Source organism: Hypanus sabinus, chromosome 10 (assembly GCF_030144855.1).
Source record: "Hypanus sabinus isolate sHypSab1 chromosome 10, sHypSab1.hap1, whole genome shotgun sequence".
NCBI classification, from domain to species: Eukaryota; Metazoa; Chordata; class Chondrichthyes; order Myliobatiformes; family Dasyatidae; genus Hypanus; species Hypanus sabinus.
The window spans coordinates 45944211-45964067 of record NC_082715.1 but is presented as its reverse complement, the minus strand read 5'-3'; the positions used below and the strand labels follow the sequence as shown (position 1 = coordinate 45964067).

The 19857-nt window shown below is 38.6% G+C and overlaps 1 protein-coding gene across 8 annotated transcripts in view; it reads left to right on the top strand.

The window, feature by feature from the left end:
• The window catches only part of ldah (lipid droplet associated hydrolase), a 316978-nt gene that overhangs the window by 164079 nt on the left and 133042 nt on the right, over window positions 1–19857 (top strand). For 7 of the 8 annotated variants that reach the window (XM_059981798.1, XM_059981799.1, XM_059981797.1 and 4 more), the window contains one exon: window positions 17378–17538. In XM_059981798.1, coding sequence (XP_059837781.1) covers window positions 17378–17538 — 161 coding nt within the window. The remainder of the gene's footprint in view (window positions 1–17377; window positions 17539–19857) is intronic. The other variant, XM_059981804.1, reaches the window with a different exon arrangement.

The window sequence follows — 19857 nt, the reverse complement described above, 5'->3', positions numbered from 1 at the left end:
AAGTGAGTCTATAGGTTGTGGAATCAGTTCAGTTCTGATTTTGCCTCCTCGCATAATTACCTTACTGACTCTAGACTCAAGTAGTTGTAACTTACGGACTGTGTAAAGCCTCATCTTTTTGTAATCATTGTCTCCAGGGGAGCAAGTGTACAAACTTACTGATCCTTCTGTGAATCCCAGGGAAAAAGAAACAAGCATTTTTGTCTCTTCTTTGATGTACTGTATAAGGAAATCATAATGATGCTAACTCAATTAGGTTTCTCAAATTTACCATGAACATCCACTTTATTTTATGTTCTCATTTGTTCAATTGTCTGCTGAAGTTGGCCTGATGGTCTGATTCATACTAACGGCGGTGCCTGAGCATAGTGCAACAGATGGCAAAACTCCTTTCTCCTTTTAATCTTTTTTATGCACTAATCAAAAAATTGAAAGGAAACTCCAAGAATGACAGTTTATCACTTTATAATTGATGGAATGTGCCATATATCATAAGAGTCATGATTTCCAGTATTTATATTTGAATTTTTGAATCCTTTATTATCCCAGGAGTCCATCCTGGCTACTTTTGTCAGCTATGAATTCTGTTTGAAAGGAATGTTTCGTGCTCCCCATAGTTCTTGAGCTGCTTACAGTATTTTTCCAAAGATGAGATGCCTCTGGAGCAGCATACGTTAGGTTAAAGTAATTGCTTTTTGGAATCAAAAGATATGGGCTTAAAGTATTTGAAAAAAAATTGAGATTTAAACTTCTGTTCTTGTGGATATGAGTCCTTATGTTTAAAATGTGCATTTCTTTTATACAGTCTATAACTATAACCAATTAAAAGCTTTAAATTATAGAATTTTGCCATATCAACCAGCTGTAGGAAATTATTTTTTTTACAGTCGCTTTCAAAGTATAGTTGTAAATTGTTGGGAAGTTAAGGTTGCTACAAGTGTGTTTTACTGCAGATGCATGGGCATATAGCAGATGACATTTTGATGTGCCTTTGCACTTTTAAAACCTGAGACTTGCCGTCTTTATTATGACTGCTTACATCAATGTATAGCACCCAGGATCAAAGATGGATGTCACTTGGGGTCTCAGGAAAACCTGAAATTCTGTCTGAAACAGAAGGTAATTGTCATAGTTGCCAGAGCTTCAGCACATGACTGCATTTGTTTCTTCAGACAATACAAATACCTTTGTCAGGATGCTGTTAATTGACTACAGCTCAACATTTAACACCATCGTTTCTACAGTTCAGATTGAAAAGCTCCAGAACTTGGGCCTCTGTACCTCCCTCTGCAACTGGATCCCCAACTTCCTAACTGGAAGACCACAATCTCTGCAGATTGCAAATAACACCTCCACCTTGCTGACAATCAATACAGGTGCATCTCAGATGCATGTGCTTAGCCCACTGTTCTTCTCTCTACACCCATGACTGTGTGGCTAGATGCAGCTCAAATTTATCTATAAATTTGCTGATGCTACAACCATTGTTAGCAGAATCTCAGATGGTGACAAGGGGGCCTACAGGAGTGAGATATACCAGCTAGTTGAATGGTGTTGCACCTACAACTTTGCACTCAATGTCAGTAAGACCAAAGAACTGATTGTGGACTTCAGAAAGGGTAAGACGAGGGAACACACACCGGTCCTCATAGGGGGATCAGAAATGGAGGGAGTGAGCAATTTTAAGTGCCAATATCTTTGTGGACTTAACCTGGGCCCAACAAATCGATGCAGCTATAAAGAAGGCAAGACAGTGGCTATATTTCATTAGGAGTTTGAGGAGATTTCGAAGTCACCTAAAACACTCGCAAATTTCTTCAGATATAACCTGTCGAACATTCTGACTGGCTGCATCACTGTTTGGTATGGGAGTGTGGGGGGAGGGGGTGGGGGGGGGGGGGGTCTACTGCACAGGATCGAAGTAAGCTACAGAGAATTGTAAACTTTGTCAGCTTCATCATGAGCACTAGCCTCTGTAGTATCCAGGACATCTTCAAGGAACAGTGCCTCAGAAAGGTGGTGTCGATCATTAAGGACCCCTACCACCCAGGACATGCCCTTTTCTCATTGCTACCCACAGGAAGGCCACACAGAAGCCTGAAGGCACACACTCAATGGTTCAGGAGCAGCTTCTTCCTCTCTGCTATCCAGTTTCTGAATGGACATTGAACCCATGAACAGTACCTCACTACTGTATTATTTCACTTTTCTTGCACCCTTTACTTAATTTAACAAATGTAATTCAGTTTTGTTTCTATTAGGTATTGTACTGCTGCTGCTGCAAAGTTAACAAATTTCACATCTACTGGTGATATTAAACCTGATTCTGATTACTCACTCAACCATCTTCAATGTTTTAACACATTTGTATCATTATAACACAAACATAGTGCAGTTTGGTAGCAATTATACCATCTTTCAGTTTTGTTCACTTCTCCAAGATGAAGAACCAGAATACATAATAGCCAGGCTTGATATTACAAATGAAAGATAGCACTCATATCACACAAGGATTAGGTAATTATCATATCGAAACTTTCCTATAATCAACAATGAATCTAGTCATTTCAGCACAGTGTCAGAGACAGGGTGCTGTGGGATAAATGGTTCATCTTTTTATCTCCCAAATAAAATCATGAAATAATTACTATTTGCCTGGATGTGTGCATTTGAAATAATGCTCTAAGTTCTTCATCCACAGCAAAGTAGTTTACCCAATCATTAGATTCAGTAAACAGTCCATTCACTGACAAAAAGACTATATGTTTAATACTGCAGAGTGTATTGCTTAATGTTTATTTGCAAATCCCTTTCGTGGAAGCATCACCACTGACTACCAAGTACCTCAAATTATCTTGAAAGTCACTAACTGTCCTAACTTGATATTGTAATTTATTTAAGATTGTAATACCTTTTCTGCATTTCCCCATTTCACTCCATTATGGGGGGCACCACATTGATGAGCACAATTTGACAATAAATGGAACAAATCAATTAAGTCTGGCCAGAAGTTGATTGTTGTCAGAGGAGACACTGATGGGTCATTGTGCAAAATGAAAATGACAAAATACATGAGTACCCAAGGAAGTGGATGATGAAGAATGTTCTTAAGTTCATTACTTCACGTGCAGTGGTTTTTTAAAGCACCAGGCAGAATGTGTTACGTCTATGGCCTGTACCTGGCTGTTGTTTGGGAAAACTGCAGAGAGCATTGAAGTTTCGATTGGTGCCATAGCCAAGGATCTAACTGGGAGCCAACTAGGAAGTTGGGATCAGTCAGGGGGAGTCAACAGGGGGCTGTCAGTTGAGGGCAAGCTTTGGAATTACAGTTGGGTAATCAGGTGATTGTGTCAATAGCAATGCTAAGTGAGATTCACAGGCCAGTATATCGAAATGCTGATGGAGGATGCAAACCTTCCAGGCAATGTAGGGAATTATACCATTCTCTATAAATAAATCTTTTATATAATATCCATCTATTACAAATTATTTTCAGTCCACCAGATAATTCTATTTCCCTTATGTTTTATGTAGTAAAAGATTCCCATAGGTGGATCTTTTTATCTACTGTATACCAGCTTCCGCCAAAGGTTTCAGTGCATTGTATGTACTGTATACAATTAATTTACATGTTGCCACTTACAAGTGTGTGAAAGGACAGCCTATGATGATTTTTTTTGAAATATCCAACTGTATTGCTTTATATAAGTAAATTATGCCTTTATTTTTGACAAAATTAATCAGTTTGGTGAAGTTGGTTAAAGTAGAGACCAATAAAATGAGGTGAATTCTCCGTTTTCATCAAACAACAAATTGCAATCTTTGATATCCACTGCAGACAAAGCTTTATCTGATCTGAGAAACAACACATTACGGTATTCCAGAATCCCTGAATATGACACTGATGTTTCAAATTGGATTGAGGTGTGATCCCTCTATCCTCTGATCTGAGTGGGAGTGCTATCACTGAGCAAGAACAAGTATTGACCAATGTGCAATGCATACAGAATGCTGGAGGAACTCAGCAGGCCAGCCAGCATCTGTGGAAAAGAGCAAACAGGGCCGAAAGCCTTTATCAGGACTCTCGTGTTTGTATTAACCAATATGTGCTTCTTTCAAAGAATCCTCATAGTCTGTTGATGATTAGCCTGATAGCTTGGGGGAACCATACTGATGAGCACAATTCGGCAATAAATGGAACAAATCAAATAAATCAGGCCAGAAGTTGATTGCTGTCAGAGGAGACACAATGATGGGTCATTGTGCAAAATGAGTTAATGACCCTGGTGTAGATGTTGCGTAGACTCTTCCCTAATGGGAGTGAGACAAACAGTCGATAAGCAAGGTGGGTGGGATCCTTCATCATATTGCTAGCTTTTTCCATATATTTTATATATATCCTTGATGGTGGGTAGACTGGTGCTGGTGATGCATTTTAACTCCCAGTTGTAGACCTCTCTTGTCCACAGCATGATCACAAACAACTGACGTGAAGCCAACAGTTTCCTTTCATAGTTTATTACTGTCAATTTTAAAGAATTTCCCATACAGCTCTCAATTGCAATTAATATTTCGTAGAATTTTAGACGTTCATTGCTCGGGTTCCAAGACTGAAGATGATTTAATTATCCTATCTTTCTCGCCAATTCCCTTGTTCAATGGGAAACTTCAGAAGACATGATTGACATATAAAGAGTTTATCTCATAAGGACCTAACAAAGTGGACTATAAATCTGTGTAGTTACATGAAAGATATTGCTTTACCAAGCCTCACTGGTGCCATTGGCTGACAACTATGGTCTTGTCTGTCGGGGAATGCGCCAAATGACATTCTGATGCTTTTAGCAAATTTCACAGTTAGGACCTATCTGCATGCAGCTAGAAAGCTAGTTGATTCCCATGTACATAGAAAGTACCAACATTTATTGTGTATTAATGATGGCAGGTTGCAAGTCCTCCTTGTTGCTTCAGAGATTCATCAGGGCCTGGCATTTGATTTACTGTGTAATTGTGGATCTTGTCTGATATATAAAATTCTGGAGCTTCTTTCCACTGGAATCTGAGCATGGATCTATGATCTCATACTGTATTCTGAAGCTTGCAATGTTGAGCTACAGAGAAGGCATCAGCTCTTCACTTCATGTTGATGGCACAGATCTCCATTAATAGCTCATAATAGAAGGATATTAATGAAGATTTAATTTGTATTGAGTATGCAACATGAGCAGGTTAGGTTGGGGTGACATAATAGAATTTTACTTATGGTTGACTTGGATAAATATCACATACCTGAGCTGCTGCTTTGACTATAAATTGCAGGAATATTCTTGACTTTCTTGTAGAATTGCTGTCAGTACTTCAATTGCATTAAACTAAAAAAGTAATTTATTTTGGAAGCTGTTTTTCAAAAGCAATGTAAGTTTTGTCGATTTTTTTTTATTTTAATGGCATTAAATTGGGGACCAAAATCCTAAACCCTAAATCCGGTTACTGCAATGGTTAATCAAGCTAACTGTAATGGTATATTCTTTTTTTTTCTTCTGAAAAACTTTAAACAATTCATCTTTCAACTAAATAATATCACTGATCATATGTGTAATTTCCTAACCTTCAGTTTCACACTCTGTCTGCACATTATTAGATTAATTTAATACCTGCCTCTCACAGAATAGAGTGCAAGTCTCTGTGGTTGGGTGGGGGTTACATACTATGAAAACGATCCATGTTGTGATTTTTGGTATCACAAACCCTTGAAGTTTCTTTCATATTTTTTGTTAATTTACTTTATATCCTTACATAAATCCCATAAGAGTGTATTTTTATTCTGTATTTCAAATTCTTTGGCAGGGAATTGTGAGTTCTTCAGGGTGAATTTTTGTTTTTTAAAGTGCCATAATGTGTGGTTAGCACTATTTCCAGATTTTAAGTGTGCTCTGTAATTACTCTTGTGTTATCAGCTCATTTCTATCAAGACTATCCATGCACTATTAGCTCCTGGTGAAAATTCAAAATGGAGATTAACAGGGTTTGGGGAATGTTCCACCAATGTGCAGAAAATATTGAGGGATAAACTCTTCTTGGGCTTCCAGCCAGGTACAGGTATCCTTTATTACTGATGATTCAATGGAAATCTCTGCCATCTTCATCAGAGATGATGCACATCGTCCTTGATGAAGATGACGGAGTTTGTCATCGAAATTATCAATATCCGTACCCGGCTGGAAGCCCGAGAAGAGTTTATTCATCAGAAATGCTGGGAGAGCACTAGATCCTTTTTCAATATTGAAGTATTCAATGATCTGCAGGATCACTCCTGAATTCTTGATGTACATTCCCACTGCAAGACTTTCAACAAATTTATGATGCTTACTTTCTAATTAGACCAGTGCTGAACTTTGGTAACTTTTTAATTCATTTTTCTGGTCTTACTGCTTTTGTAATTTTGATCCTTAATATTTACATCAGTCAAGCAAGTGATATTACTTCAGCTGCTATAGAAGTTTAGCTCCATCTGTTCTCTTTCTGTATGATTTGGCACTTGCAAGCTTCAAATATGCTTGTCATTCTCATGTTTCTTTTAAAATATTACCTTGCAATCCCACATGATGGTTCTGCAAAATCTTAAACTTATTTTTTGTTTGTTCAGAATTTCTGAAAGCTTATGGCTTGAACAGCCCAATGCCATACTATTGAAAAGAATTGCCAACTGCAGTTTGCCAGCTCTTCCAGAAACAGCTCCTTCCAATCATTTTCAAATTTTCTTCTTTCAGTCATTATCTTACAATTGAAGGACTATCCTTTATTGCCTCCATCTCTCAATTAATTCATTAATTCAAGGGATGTTGCTATTACTAGCTATGATGATATTTATTGTAAATGTTTACCTGAAATAAGGAACCATGGTAGAAGTTCTGAAGTCACTCATGTAGTATACTAGGTAGTATGGCAAAAATATGAGATTTTGCAGCAGTTCAGTGATTGTATGGTTACTGTTATTGAGGGTAACACTGTTTTTTAGATTCCAGGAATATTTCATTTCTTGATTGTAACGTCCCCTGGTATTATAGTGGGATTTGAATTCCTGCCTCACAATCAATGGTCTATATTTGTGACTGCTGGTCCTGTAATTCAATCACTGTGCTAGCGTGATGGCTCAGCTCCACTTTATTTTAAATTTTGTTTACGAGTTCTCCAGAATTCCTCCTCTTTCCAGTACTTTTCCTAGTTATGCCAGTAATTTCTCTCAAGTGCCAGTGAATCTAATCCACTTTTTTCCCTGATCATTCCAACCTACCTTCAACAATTTCCTTTACACCATATGTTTTGTGGTAATGAAGTGGTTTAACCACAATATCTAGATATATTTCCTGGCCTTTGATAAAGTACTGAATCTTATTTTGTCACAAATTCAGAGACAGTTTCTCACTCTCACTTTTCACAGATTACATCTTGCTTATGATACTGTTGACATCAATTATGTCCTCAGATTTCTAACCTCAATTAGACTTCCTTATACCTCTACTGCACAGTGTCTCAAGTTCACATTCTGCTTTTGTGCCAAATATTTTTGCCTCAGATAGCTACTGTCAAGAGCACATCAAAGGAACAATGGGGTTAAAATGAGACAGCAGCCCCAGAACACAGTTGAATCACGTTAATGATTTAATATTGTTTAATTCAATATGTAATATATTTGGGTTGTACAGTTTCATTTCTGATTCCATTTTTGCTATGATTGTCAATCTGATCCTTAAGGTTCTTATCTATTCTACATCTGTCTCTGATAAATTGAAATCAATTTCTTACACTGCTTCATTGAGAACCAGGAAAACAACAGAAATGACATTGCTAATAGAATAAGGATACAATAGTTCCAACATGGAAATCAAAATCAGTATCTGATTACCAAACACAAAAATATTTATAATAAAAATGCACAATAATATCTTCCAATATCTTACCCTTACAAATTTGTTTTTTAATCATGTTTTGTGTTGATATGTGGTCAAAGTTTAAAGAGGAAATCAGTCTATATTTGAAGTCCTTCTAAGATACAATTTTTATTTGTAACTATCCTGAAACATACCTTATATGTGGGTATAACCTCTGTGGGTGTAACCGGTATGAAAGTAGATATCAGAAAGATTTTGACAATACACTATGTGACAAAACGTCGGCCCAAAACGTCAACAGCGCTTCTCCCTATAGATGCTGCCTAACCTGCTGTGTTCCACCAGCATTTTGTGTGTGTTGCTTGAATTCCCAGCATCTACAGATTTCCTCATGTTTGACTATGTGACAGATATTAGCTTTAAAGTTATTGCTGCGTACAACAAAACACTCAATATTTAGTAGAAAGTAGAGTCACTTGGGTTCCTCTGTGAGACATACTGTAAAGGAATATACCACATATCCTGACTCTCTGAGTCCACCGGGGAAGTTGGCATCTCAATGTCTGTACGTCCACTGGAGGCTGGAAGCTTAGAAGCAGCCTGTCCTGAGGTTGGAAGATGGTCTGTGTGTATGAGTGGGTGGGTAGCTGACAAGGAGGAAAGTGGCTTGCTTTGTTGCTGTTCTGCTGAACACTGCAGGCATGCAATGTTGGTGATGGAATGTGTGGTGAATCTTGCAGGCTGCCCCCAGCTCATCCTTGAGTTGTGTTAATTGTTAACACATACAATGCATTTCATTGTTTCGATGTACATGCGACAGATAAATGAATCTGAATCTGACTCTGCAAACATAATAACATTTTTTCCATTATATTGTAAAGGTATTGCATGATTAAAATAAATGTCACGTACCACATGGAAAATCTATTGGAGAAAAGTATATACAGTATGTTAAATGATAGTAGCAGAATCTTAAGATAAACTTACAGTAATATGGTAAGCCTGCAGTTTAATGTTTAAAACAACAGACAAAATTCTTTTTTTGACTAATTTTGACAAAATCCATTGTCTTAGTTTTATCTTAGATGACACATGTCAATCAATGTTGCATAAAGTGATAATAGTTGCATCTAATCTATCAAACCCTGGTTTTAATGTATTACTCTAATGAACTCCTTGTGAAGATTCAAACATTTTAGTAAAAGCTCAAAAATGCTTACCTCAGCAAGCTTAGAACAGAGATTGGACTGGAATATATGCATTAATTATGATCAAAGGCAAAAATCCATTAAAATCAAATTAATTCAGTCCTGACAAAGGGTCTCAGCTCGTAACGTTGACTGTACTTCTTCCTGTAGATGCTGCCTGGCCTTTTGTGCTTGAATTTCCAGCATCTGCAGATTTCCTCGTGTTTGCGTTTTTAATTCAGTCATTTCTGGGTATAAAATTGCTATCTGTACTGTAGAGATCAGTGTCTCACAAAGATTAAAAGATTTTTCAAGAGAGTCAGGCTCTCCAGTCTTGTAGACTACAGAAATTTCTGAACGCTGGTGCCTAGAGTTTGGATACCACCTAGTTTTGTGACTCTTCAGCATCATTGCTTTTCACTCTAGTGTCAGATCTCACAAAGAAAATCACAAGGTTGGTCACAAGCATTAGGAGTAAAGTTGAAACTGGGATCTGCACACTCCTGACAGAACTGCACTTAACGTACCAATACTCTGCTAAACAGCAGTCAAGGAAAAGTGTCAGCATTTAAAGGCACACACTCCATAGCAGCCAGATAAGAGCGGAGAGACATCCATGCCTTCCTGACATGTCCGCTCAGTTAAATACATTTCAAGGCAGAAATCCTGATCTTTGTAAATAGTGGCAGATATGCAATGGATATTCAAAGATATTCACCAGGCCAATCACTAGAGAAATCTATTTGGGCAATATCAGAAGAGGTCCAAAGAGATAAATGTCAGGTAAAACATTGTTTTTCTATTCATAAATAAGTATATATTCACCCTGCAACTATAAGAAAACTATTACTCCATCTTCACCCCTCACATGCCATCAATATCTGCTGCACCACCATTCCCAAGCTCATCTCCTCACGTACTGTAAGTCACCTCTACATACACACAGATCTCAGGTCTCCAAAAGCAGGCAGAGCCTCCAATTAAAACTTTTTTCAATGGTGTTTATGTCCTGATTTATTATAGCAAATGAAAAGCATAAAATAAAAGGGAGGCCATCCGCAGTGGGAAAAATGTTTTGTAAGTGCAACTCCTTTTCAAACATGACTAGGATGGGCTACAATGAAATTCATCTGAACAAAATTATGATGACTACATCACCTTTGACTTGACACCATCAGTACCAAGCATCACAGTTAAGGTATTTTAGCTCAGCTCACCAGGGCAACCATCCTCATTTTTCATAGCAGAGTATGAGGACAGCTTCTTATCTTGTCTTCTGCAGAGCACAACTGTTCAGAATAGGAGATATGAGAGAAGTATTATCTCATCATCCAGAGCCTGGCACTGCAGAGAACAAGCAAACTAGGTTAGAAGGATGCATGCTTGGAGTGAAGTCTACACGCACCCATGAAATGTAGTCTGAGACAAGGGGTGAGAAATCTAATGTTGTTGGATAGAAGATACACGCAACCATACTACATAGTGCCATAGGCTTGGAATTAATTAGGCCTGTTACCTCAGATAGGATCCCAAGGTATTTTATAAACTTATGAGTAAACATGTGTGTACTTAAGTACTCATTGCAACACACAGAATGCATAACAAGCAAAGTCAATGAGCTGATAGGTTTTACAAGAACTAAACAATAATTATGAGACAAGTGAAACATGATGAGTAATGTCATAAGTAAAAAAAATCTTTCAAGCTAGTAGAAATAGCATTGAACAGCTTTCGTTTTAACCCACTTTACCAACTCTTGAAGTTCAGGACTCACAGGCAATCATAAAAGATCCAAACCTGGTAGCCTCTCCTTGCTGGGAACTTTCAGACTGGTTTCCGACATTGGACTCCTCCAATGATGGAGTATGAGTTACTACAGCTCCCTAATACTTACACTGGATAATCCGATAGATAAACATGCCATAAATTCAATCTAGTACAGCAAGTTCATTGATTCACTTATGAGATTTACACTTTCCTGGGAGCTGAATACACAGGAAATCCAAATAACTTTAACCGAAAGTGCTTTCCTGAAGTTGATGTAAAATGTACCGAGTTATATTTCAACATTCTAATTGTGCATGAGAATACATTTGTTGCAGGTGAGAACTGAATTTTCAGAAATAGTATGTTTAACCGAACAAGTCAAAACAGAATATGCAGATCCATTTTTCTTTTGAAAAGAGGTGATGAGGCAGGTGTTCTATTAGTTGAAAGATTGAATTTGCCCAGAATTTCCATCGTTCATTGCAAGCAGGATGTTAATCTAACAATGCATCCTCTCCCAGGGGTGAGATGACATTTTGCTAATGAGTGAATTTAGTTCAAAGGTTTCTTCACAAAGAAGGGGAACTCTGAGAATGCCGAGCTACTGAATTTATTGCATTAGTGAAAACAACCTCTTTTAATATGTTGTGAGGTCATGTGAAAACTAGGATGAGGTATAGGTCTATGAAGTTATTCTGCCATTCAATTAGATCAGACTAATCTGTATCTGAACTTCATTCAGTTATATTGTTTCCAAAGTCATTAATGTTTTAACCACATGAAAATCTATCAAGTGAATTATAATGGTCTTACTTACGAACCAGAGGAAATACCTATATAGAGAATGCTTATTACTCAAAAAATATTTTGTTGTAATTGCACTCGCTGTATTGCTGACAAAGGGACAATAGCAGTTGATAACATGAGTGATGAGATTATGTTTATGTTATTTATAACATTATTCAGAGGATCCATTTAATAAACTTTACTGAATTTAATTGTCATGCATTCAAAACCATTAGAAAAGATATCACTGAGATCTTTACCAGCACTAAATAACTACTTACTGAAGAAAGAAAGTTCTATCAAACAAATTGCTTCCATGTGAATATTTTTGTTAATACCCTTTAGTGAACCTGTTCTCTGAACCATTTAGAGAGTTTTTGGATGTATGGTTGTTGTCAGTAACTGCTGTTAGATTTGTGCTGCCAAATTTAAGCTGTATTTTAGCTCTTAAATACTTGCTGTCAGTTAATAGTCAATCCCTAGGTCTGTATATTGTCAGGAGATTACTTTGTTTTACTATCTTTGTTCTGATGGATGGCCATTGGTTCAAATGATCACATTCCCTGGAGAGAACAAAACAAATCTTGTATTTCAGTGTCTATGGCTAATGTAGTTACTGAATCAATTGTTTACAAGTGTTTTTGTTTGGTTAGTTGCCTTGTACAGTTGAAAATAACTAGTACAAAATGCATATACTTTAATGCAAAGCTATTTTAACCTACCTATGACTATTCCAATAATCTGGTATGTTTAGTTTTGTTTTGCGACCAATTGTACGTAACTTCCTCTTAATTACTGTGTAGTTTATAGGTTGATGGTTCAATGAAAATCCCTGCTTTGTCGATTTGTGTAAGTAACTTTAAATGTAAATTTCTATGTTAAATGTAAGACAATACATTTAAAAGGATAAATACAGCATCCATGCCAACTATATAACATGCTATGAAGAAAAGCTCTCTCTGCATCTCCTGATAATATGACAATTCTTGTCATTGTGTGTGTGTGTGTGTGTGTGTATATATATTCAAAAGTGTCCCATTACCTGGAAGCATCGTCAGATCAAACTTTGTAATTCCCATATTTTTGAGTATGCTGTATCAGTTCTGGTAAGGTTAACTTCTGCTCAAGTTTATTAGTTTGGGCCAGGACGCTTGGGGAGCTCTTTGCTCTGATCTAGTAAAGCCACAAATGACACAAACTACTAGACAGCCCAGATTTGATATAACAGAGCAGATGTTTGCTTAGTGGGCTTCTGACTTATGGCATGCCAGCTGACCATTCAGTAGAACCGGGAAAAGGTCAGATCTATTTTCAGGGCCAGGCTCCATTTTTTCATTTAGTTGGTGAGTTGAAACAGAAAACAGGTACCAGAACTCTCCTGACATAGCATGCAAGACCCTGTGAAACTTACAGAGCCCTAAATAGCATTTTAGTTGCTAAGTCATAACTTTTAGGACATCACCATTCCATTCCATCTAGTCTGAATTCTATGCAAATATCTACCTTGGATTATAGCAACCCATGTAAAGATTATCCATAACTCAATGCCAATCAACTCTTCTTGCCAGTGCCTGAGGTTTAAGATCATTTCCTTCCATAGGTTGCCCTTTCCTTACCTCCCTACATCCTTTGCCTTTAACATTTTGAAGATTCTGTTCCAGTTTTGAGCTTTCATGCTGATGGCCATCATTCATCAGGCTTTCCTTCCCTGAGATGTCAGTGTTGTTTCAAAGACTGAAGCACTAACTCATAGTTAAGTTTAATTACAGCTCCCGGTTAAAAGGTGCACACTAAACCTGGTCTGGCCCTTCAGTGCATTACCAAGGTAGCGCTGTCTTTTGCATTAGAAGTTCAGTCAAAAAATGCTGTCACATTGTTTGGGGGTCCAAGGAAGGTCTGGCAGAACTGGGTCTCACCCTTAACAACTTCCTTTTCGCCTCCTCCCACTTTTGCCAGTCCAAAAAGTGTAGCCATTCACATGGGCCTTTTCATGAGCTACATGGAACAGTCCATGTCCCAAAATCTCCCCAACACTTTTTCTGCTGCACTGTTACTGCCTTGCCTTTAACTTCCAGCCTGCCCTCAAATTCACTTGGTCCATTTCTGACAAATCTCTCCTCTCTTTTGATCTCTCCATCTCCCACTGAGAGATCTCCCATCTCCCTCAGTAATCTTGAGAAGATCTCTTTCCACTCTGCCTCTTGCATGGGCACTGTTCTCTTCTCTCAGTTCTTTCATCGCTGCTGCATCTGCCACATGATGAGGTTTTCCATTCGAGGGGATAGAGTCGCAGAGTACTACGGCACAAAAACAGGTCCTTCAGCCCATCTGCTCCAGCATTTTCTGTGTGTTGTTCCAGGGGCATTTTTGCCATTCTCCTCATTTCTGTACCTCAGGCAACATTACTCAGTCAAAGCAGATCATCTGGTCACCATCAGATTCTTGATCTGCACAATTAAGCTTTTGAGTTTCCTACATCCCAACAGTGAGTTCAGAAATATTTCACGTTTTAAGAAAGCTTAAAGCCTTGTCATGAAAGACAAAATAATAAGCTAGAGCCATATTTCTGTTTACAATCTCTTTTTTTCCAGCACCTCATCAGAGAATGAATTAGATATGAGTGGGAGTGTATTGGAATTGGTTCATTATTGTCACGTGTCCCACTGTACACCAAAAGTCTTTGTTTTGTATGTGATCTATATCAATAGACAGTAGGTGCAGGAGTAGGCCATTCGGCCCTTGTTGCCAGCACTGCCATTCACTGTGATCATGGCTGATCATACACAATCAGTACCCCATTCCTGCCCTCTCCCCATATCCCTTGACCCCACTATCTATAAGAGTTCTATCTAACTCTCTCTTGAATGCATCCAGAGACTTGGCCTCCACTGCCTTCTAGGGCAGAGCATTCCACATATCCACCACTCTCTGGGTGAAAAAGTTTTTCCGCATCTCTGTTCTAAATGGCCTACCCCTTATTCTTAAACTGTGGCCTCTAGTTCTGGACTCACCCATCAGCAGGAACGTGCTTCCTGCTTCCAGTGTGTCCAATCCCTTAATAATCTTATATGTTTCAATCAGATCCCCTCTCATCCTTCTAAATTCCAGTGTATACAAGCCCAGTCACTCCAATCTTTCAACATATGACAGTCCCGCCATTCCGGCAATTAACCTTGTGAACCTACGCTGCACTCCCTCAATAGCAAGAATGTCCTTCCTCAAATTTGGAGACCAAAACTGCACACAATAATCCAGGTGGGGTCTCACCAGGGCCCTGTATAGCTGCAGAAGGACCTCTTTACTCCTATACTCAGTTCCTCTTGTTATAAAAGCCAGCATGCCATTAGCTTTCTTCACTGCCTGCTGTACCTGCACGGTTGCTTTCATTGACTGATGTACAAGAACACCTAGATCTCGTTGTACTTCCCTTTTCCTAACTTGACTCCATTTAGATAGTAATCTGCCTTCTTGTTCCTGCCACCAAAGTGGATAACTTCACATTTATCCACATTAAACTGCATCTGCCATACATTTGCCCATTCACCCAACCTTTCCAAGTCACCCTGCATTCTCATAACATCCTCCTGGCATTTCATACTGCCACCCAGCTTTGTGCCATCAGCAAATTTGCTAATGTTACTTTTAATCCCTTCATCTAAATCATTAATATATATTGTAAATAGTTGCGGTCCCAGCACCGAACCTTGCGGTACCCCACTGGTCACAGCCTGCCATTCCGAAAGGGACCTTACTACAACTACAATAGAGATCACTACTACTACAATATCGACCATTTCATTGTGACAGTATTTGAACTAAGGGGAAGTAAAGCTTTAACTGAATGCAGAATGAAATATATATACAGAATCAAATAAGTAACACTTTATTCTGCATTCTGTTATTATTCTATTATGGTTAGGTAAAGGAGAAAGTTACAGAGAAAGTCCAGTACAGGCTGACAATAAGATGCAAGGCCACAACGAGGTAGATTGTGCAGTCAGGAGTGCAACTTACCATACTGGAGGACCACCCCAATATAGTCATATAACAGCTTTATAGAAGCTGCCTCTGAGCCTGGTGGTACATGCTTTCTAACTTTTGTATCTTCTGCCCAAAGGCAGGGAAGAGAAGAGGGAATTACAGGTTGGGCAGATTCTGTTTTACCGAGACCCTTCAAAATGTATGGAGGGCAGACTGGTTTCTCTGATGTGTTGTTCAGACTAAACATGAAAATGGGAAATAAATGTGATCTAAGTGACCTAGTTATGGAATTATTGTTGGTGCCAGATGGGGTGGTTTGAAGATCTCAGGAACTGCTGATCCTCTGGGAATTTCATGCACAATAGTCCCTAGAGTTTATGGAGAATGGTGTGAGATACAGCAATGAAAATGCTCTCTGGTTCTTCGAGCCTTGCCTCCCAGCAACCCCTGATTTAATCCTGGCCTAATGATGGGACAATGTACAATGACCAAACCTACCAACTGGTATGTCCATGGGAGGAAACTGAAGCACTTAGAAGAAACTCACACAATCATAGGGAGAGCATATAATCTCCTTACTTTCAGTGGTGGAAATTAAACCCAGATCTCTTCTACTGTAAAGCGTTGTGCTAGCCTCTACATCACCATGCCATCCTAATGGGAGAGGTCAGAGAAAAATAGTCAGACTGGTTGACGTTGACAGGAAAGCAACAGTAACTCAAATAAACATACGCTAAAACAATGACGTGAAGAAGAGAATCTCTAAACGCCAAACCATCAACCTTAAAGTAGACATACTACAGCAGCAGATGATCCTGAATGTACACTTGATGGCCACTTTATTAGGTACAGTAAACTTATCCACTTGAAGCCAGACAAAAAATTACTGTGGAATGTCATTTCACCAGATAACTTCCAATAACAGAGTGAGAGAAAGAGAAGAGGCCTTTAATGGGAGATCAAGCATTATAGTGATAGGGCAGGAAACCAGATGTGATCTATCAGAGGAAACCTGAAATGCTGAATTGCCATGTCCAGCTCTTATTTTTACTGTATTGCATCAATGCCTCCAGAAAGGTTGTTTTGTAACGGTCATTACTTTTGTGCATGAAATTAATATTTCTTGTTTTCTTTGGGGAGCAGTTGATTCTTCAGTATTAATTTAGACTTCCAAATTTTGCATCAGTAGGATTATTAGGTACTTAACATCATAAATATGCTATTTTGGAAATAATCACAAGCTCAATAAAATTATTTCATAGATATTTTTCTGGAATAAGATTTGTCATAAATTGATCTACAAGTGAATGCGGTGGACTTACATCCTATTGAAGTGTAAGTCGTCTGTGATGAATAGGTAGATTAGTGGTCTTGCAATCTTTATGGTCATTCACTGTGGCCTTGCAATCTTTATATTATTGATCAGGTTTATGTGTAAATTGTTTAAACTTTTAATGTAATAATTTACTAATAACTAAATACATTTAGTTTAAAGAATGAACTATTATTTACTCACTAACTTTCACATTTATCTACAAACCTATTTCTAATCAAGTTTTATGCTCCTTATTCCAAACTGCTGCAAAGACAAACTCTGGTTATGTTTGTGTGCTTTTGATTTTAATTAAATTTGTATTGGCATATTTGCATATTTTTAAAAATCATGTGGAGAATGATGAGATTATGTTGAATAGCAATGTATTAATATAAAATGTGTATTTTTAACATGGCAAGTTTAGTTAGACATGATTTTTTTTCTTGCAGATGTTGAGCTGGAGGATGTCTTTGGACTGAATGGACAAATAGCACATAAATTAGCTTTTCTCCGGAAGAATGTGCCAAAAGGTACCAAGCTTGTGCTGATTGGCCATTCTATTGGCTGCTATATGATACTTGAAATGATGAAACAAGAACCAGAATTACAGGTGAAGTGTTTTGATTGAACATAGCTAATGTCGATCATTTTTATTCTGTGCATTTGTTAGATATATCAGTAAAGATTTGAACAAGTGTGCCAGTTGTGTACTCATTTGTTAAATGAATTTAGTTGTCATCATTCCAATATTTTAATGAAAATATTAATATGTTGTGTCAAAGGTACTATGGTACACATCTGCAACACTGATGGTGCAGCAAGCATTAAGAAAAGCTTAGCAGGTCGGGCAACATCCGTGGAAATGAGCAGTCAACGTTTCAGGCCAGGACCCTTCGTCAGGTCTCGGCTTGAAACGTTGACTGCTCTTTTCCACGGATGCTGCCTGATCTGCTGAGTTCCTCCAGCTTGTACGTGTTGCTTTGAACACAACATCTGCAGTGTACTTTATGATTAAGAAAAGCTTACAGTTCATATATTGGATCAGCATTGTACCAATCATGTTACACAACAGATGAATGATCTGAATTGAAGCTAAGGTGAGTGGGAGGATAGATGATTGGGAAGTTTTTAAGGAACAACAGAACTTAACTAAAAAGGCAAAACGGGGAGAAAAGATGAGGTACGAACGCAAGCGAGCCAGGAATATAAAGGTGGATAGCAAAAGCTTTTTTAGGTATGTGAAGAGAAAGAAGATAGTTAAGAACAATGATGGGCCCTTGAAGAATGAATTGGGTGAAATTGTTAAGGGAAACAGAGAAATGGCAGAAGAATTTAATAAGTACTTTAGATCTGTCTTCACTAAGGAAGACACAAGCAATCTCCCAGATGTATGGATGGGCCAAGGACATAGGGTAACAGAGGAAATGAAACAGATTGACGTTAGGAAGGAAACGGTGATGAGTAGACTGATGGGACTGAAGGCTGACAAATCCCCAGGTCCAGATGGTCTGCATCCTAGGGTACTAAAGGAGGTGGCCCTGGAAATTGCGGATACATTGGTAATCATTTTCCAATGTTCCTCAGATTCAGTTCCTGAGTATTGGAGAATGGCTAATGTTATCCCACTTTTTAAGAAAGGAGGGAGGGAGAAAACGCAGAACTTTCGACCTGTCAGCCTGACATCGGTGGTGGGGAAGATGCTAGAGTCCATTATTAAGGATGAAATAGTGGCATATCTAGATAGCAGTGATAAGATTGGGCCAAGCCAGCATGGATTTACCAAGGGTAAATCATGCTTGACTAATCTGTTGGAGTTTTTCGAGGATGTAACCAGGAAGTTGGACAAGGGAGATCCAGTGGATGTAGTGTACCTCGATTTTCAGAAGGCATTTGATAAGGTCCCACATAGGAGACTGGTGGGTAAAATCAAAGCTCATGGCATTGGGGGGAAGACATTGACATGGATAGAAAACTGGTTGGCAGATAGAAAGCAAAGGGTAGCGGTGAATGGGTGTTTCTCGGAAAGGCAGGTGGTGACTAGTGAGGTGCCACAGGGCTCAGTATTGGGACCACAGCAGTTTACGATTTACGTCAATGATTTAGATGAAGGCATTGAGAATAACATCAGCAAATTTGCTGATGATACTAAGCTGGGTGGCAGTGTGACATGTGATGAGGATGTTAGGAGAATTCAGGGTGACTTGGATAGGCTGGGTGAGTGGGCAGATACTTGGCAGATGACGTTTAATGTGAATAAGTATGAGGTTATCCACTTTAGGAGTAAGAACAGGAAGGCAGATTATTATCTGAATGGTGTAGAGTTAGGTAAGGGAGAAATACAAAGAGATCTAGGAGTCCTTGTTCATCAGTCACTGAAGGTAAATGAGCAAGTGCAGCAGGCAGTGAAGAAGGCTAATGGAATGTTGGCCTTTATTACAAAGGGAATTGAGTACAAGAGCAAGGAAATCCTCTTGTATTTGTACAGAGCCCTGGTGAGACCACATCTCGAGTATTGTGTACAGTTTTGGTCTTCAGGGTTAAGGAAGGACATCCTGGCTGTAGAGGAAGTGCAGCGTAGATTCACAAGGTTAATTCCTGGGATGTCTGGACTGTCTTACGCAGAGAGGTTAGAGAGACTGGGCTTGTACACACTGGAATTAAGGAGATTGAGAGGGGATCTGATTGCATCATATAAGATTATTAAGGGATTGGACAAGATAGAGGCAGGAAATATGTTCCAGATGCTGGGAGAGTCCAGTACCAGAGGGCATGGTTTGAGAATAAGGGGTAGGTCATTTAGGACAGAGTTAAGGAAAAACTTCTTCTCCCAGAGAGTTGTGAGGGTCTGGAATGCACTGCCTCGGACGGTACTGGAGGCCAGTTCTCTGGATGCTTTCAAAAAGGAGCTAGGTAGGTATCTTATGGATAG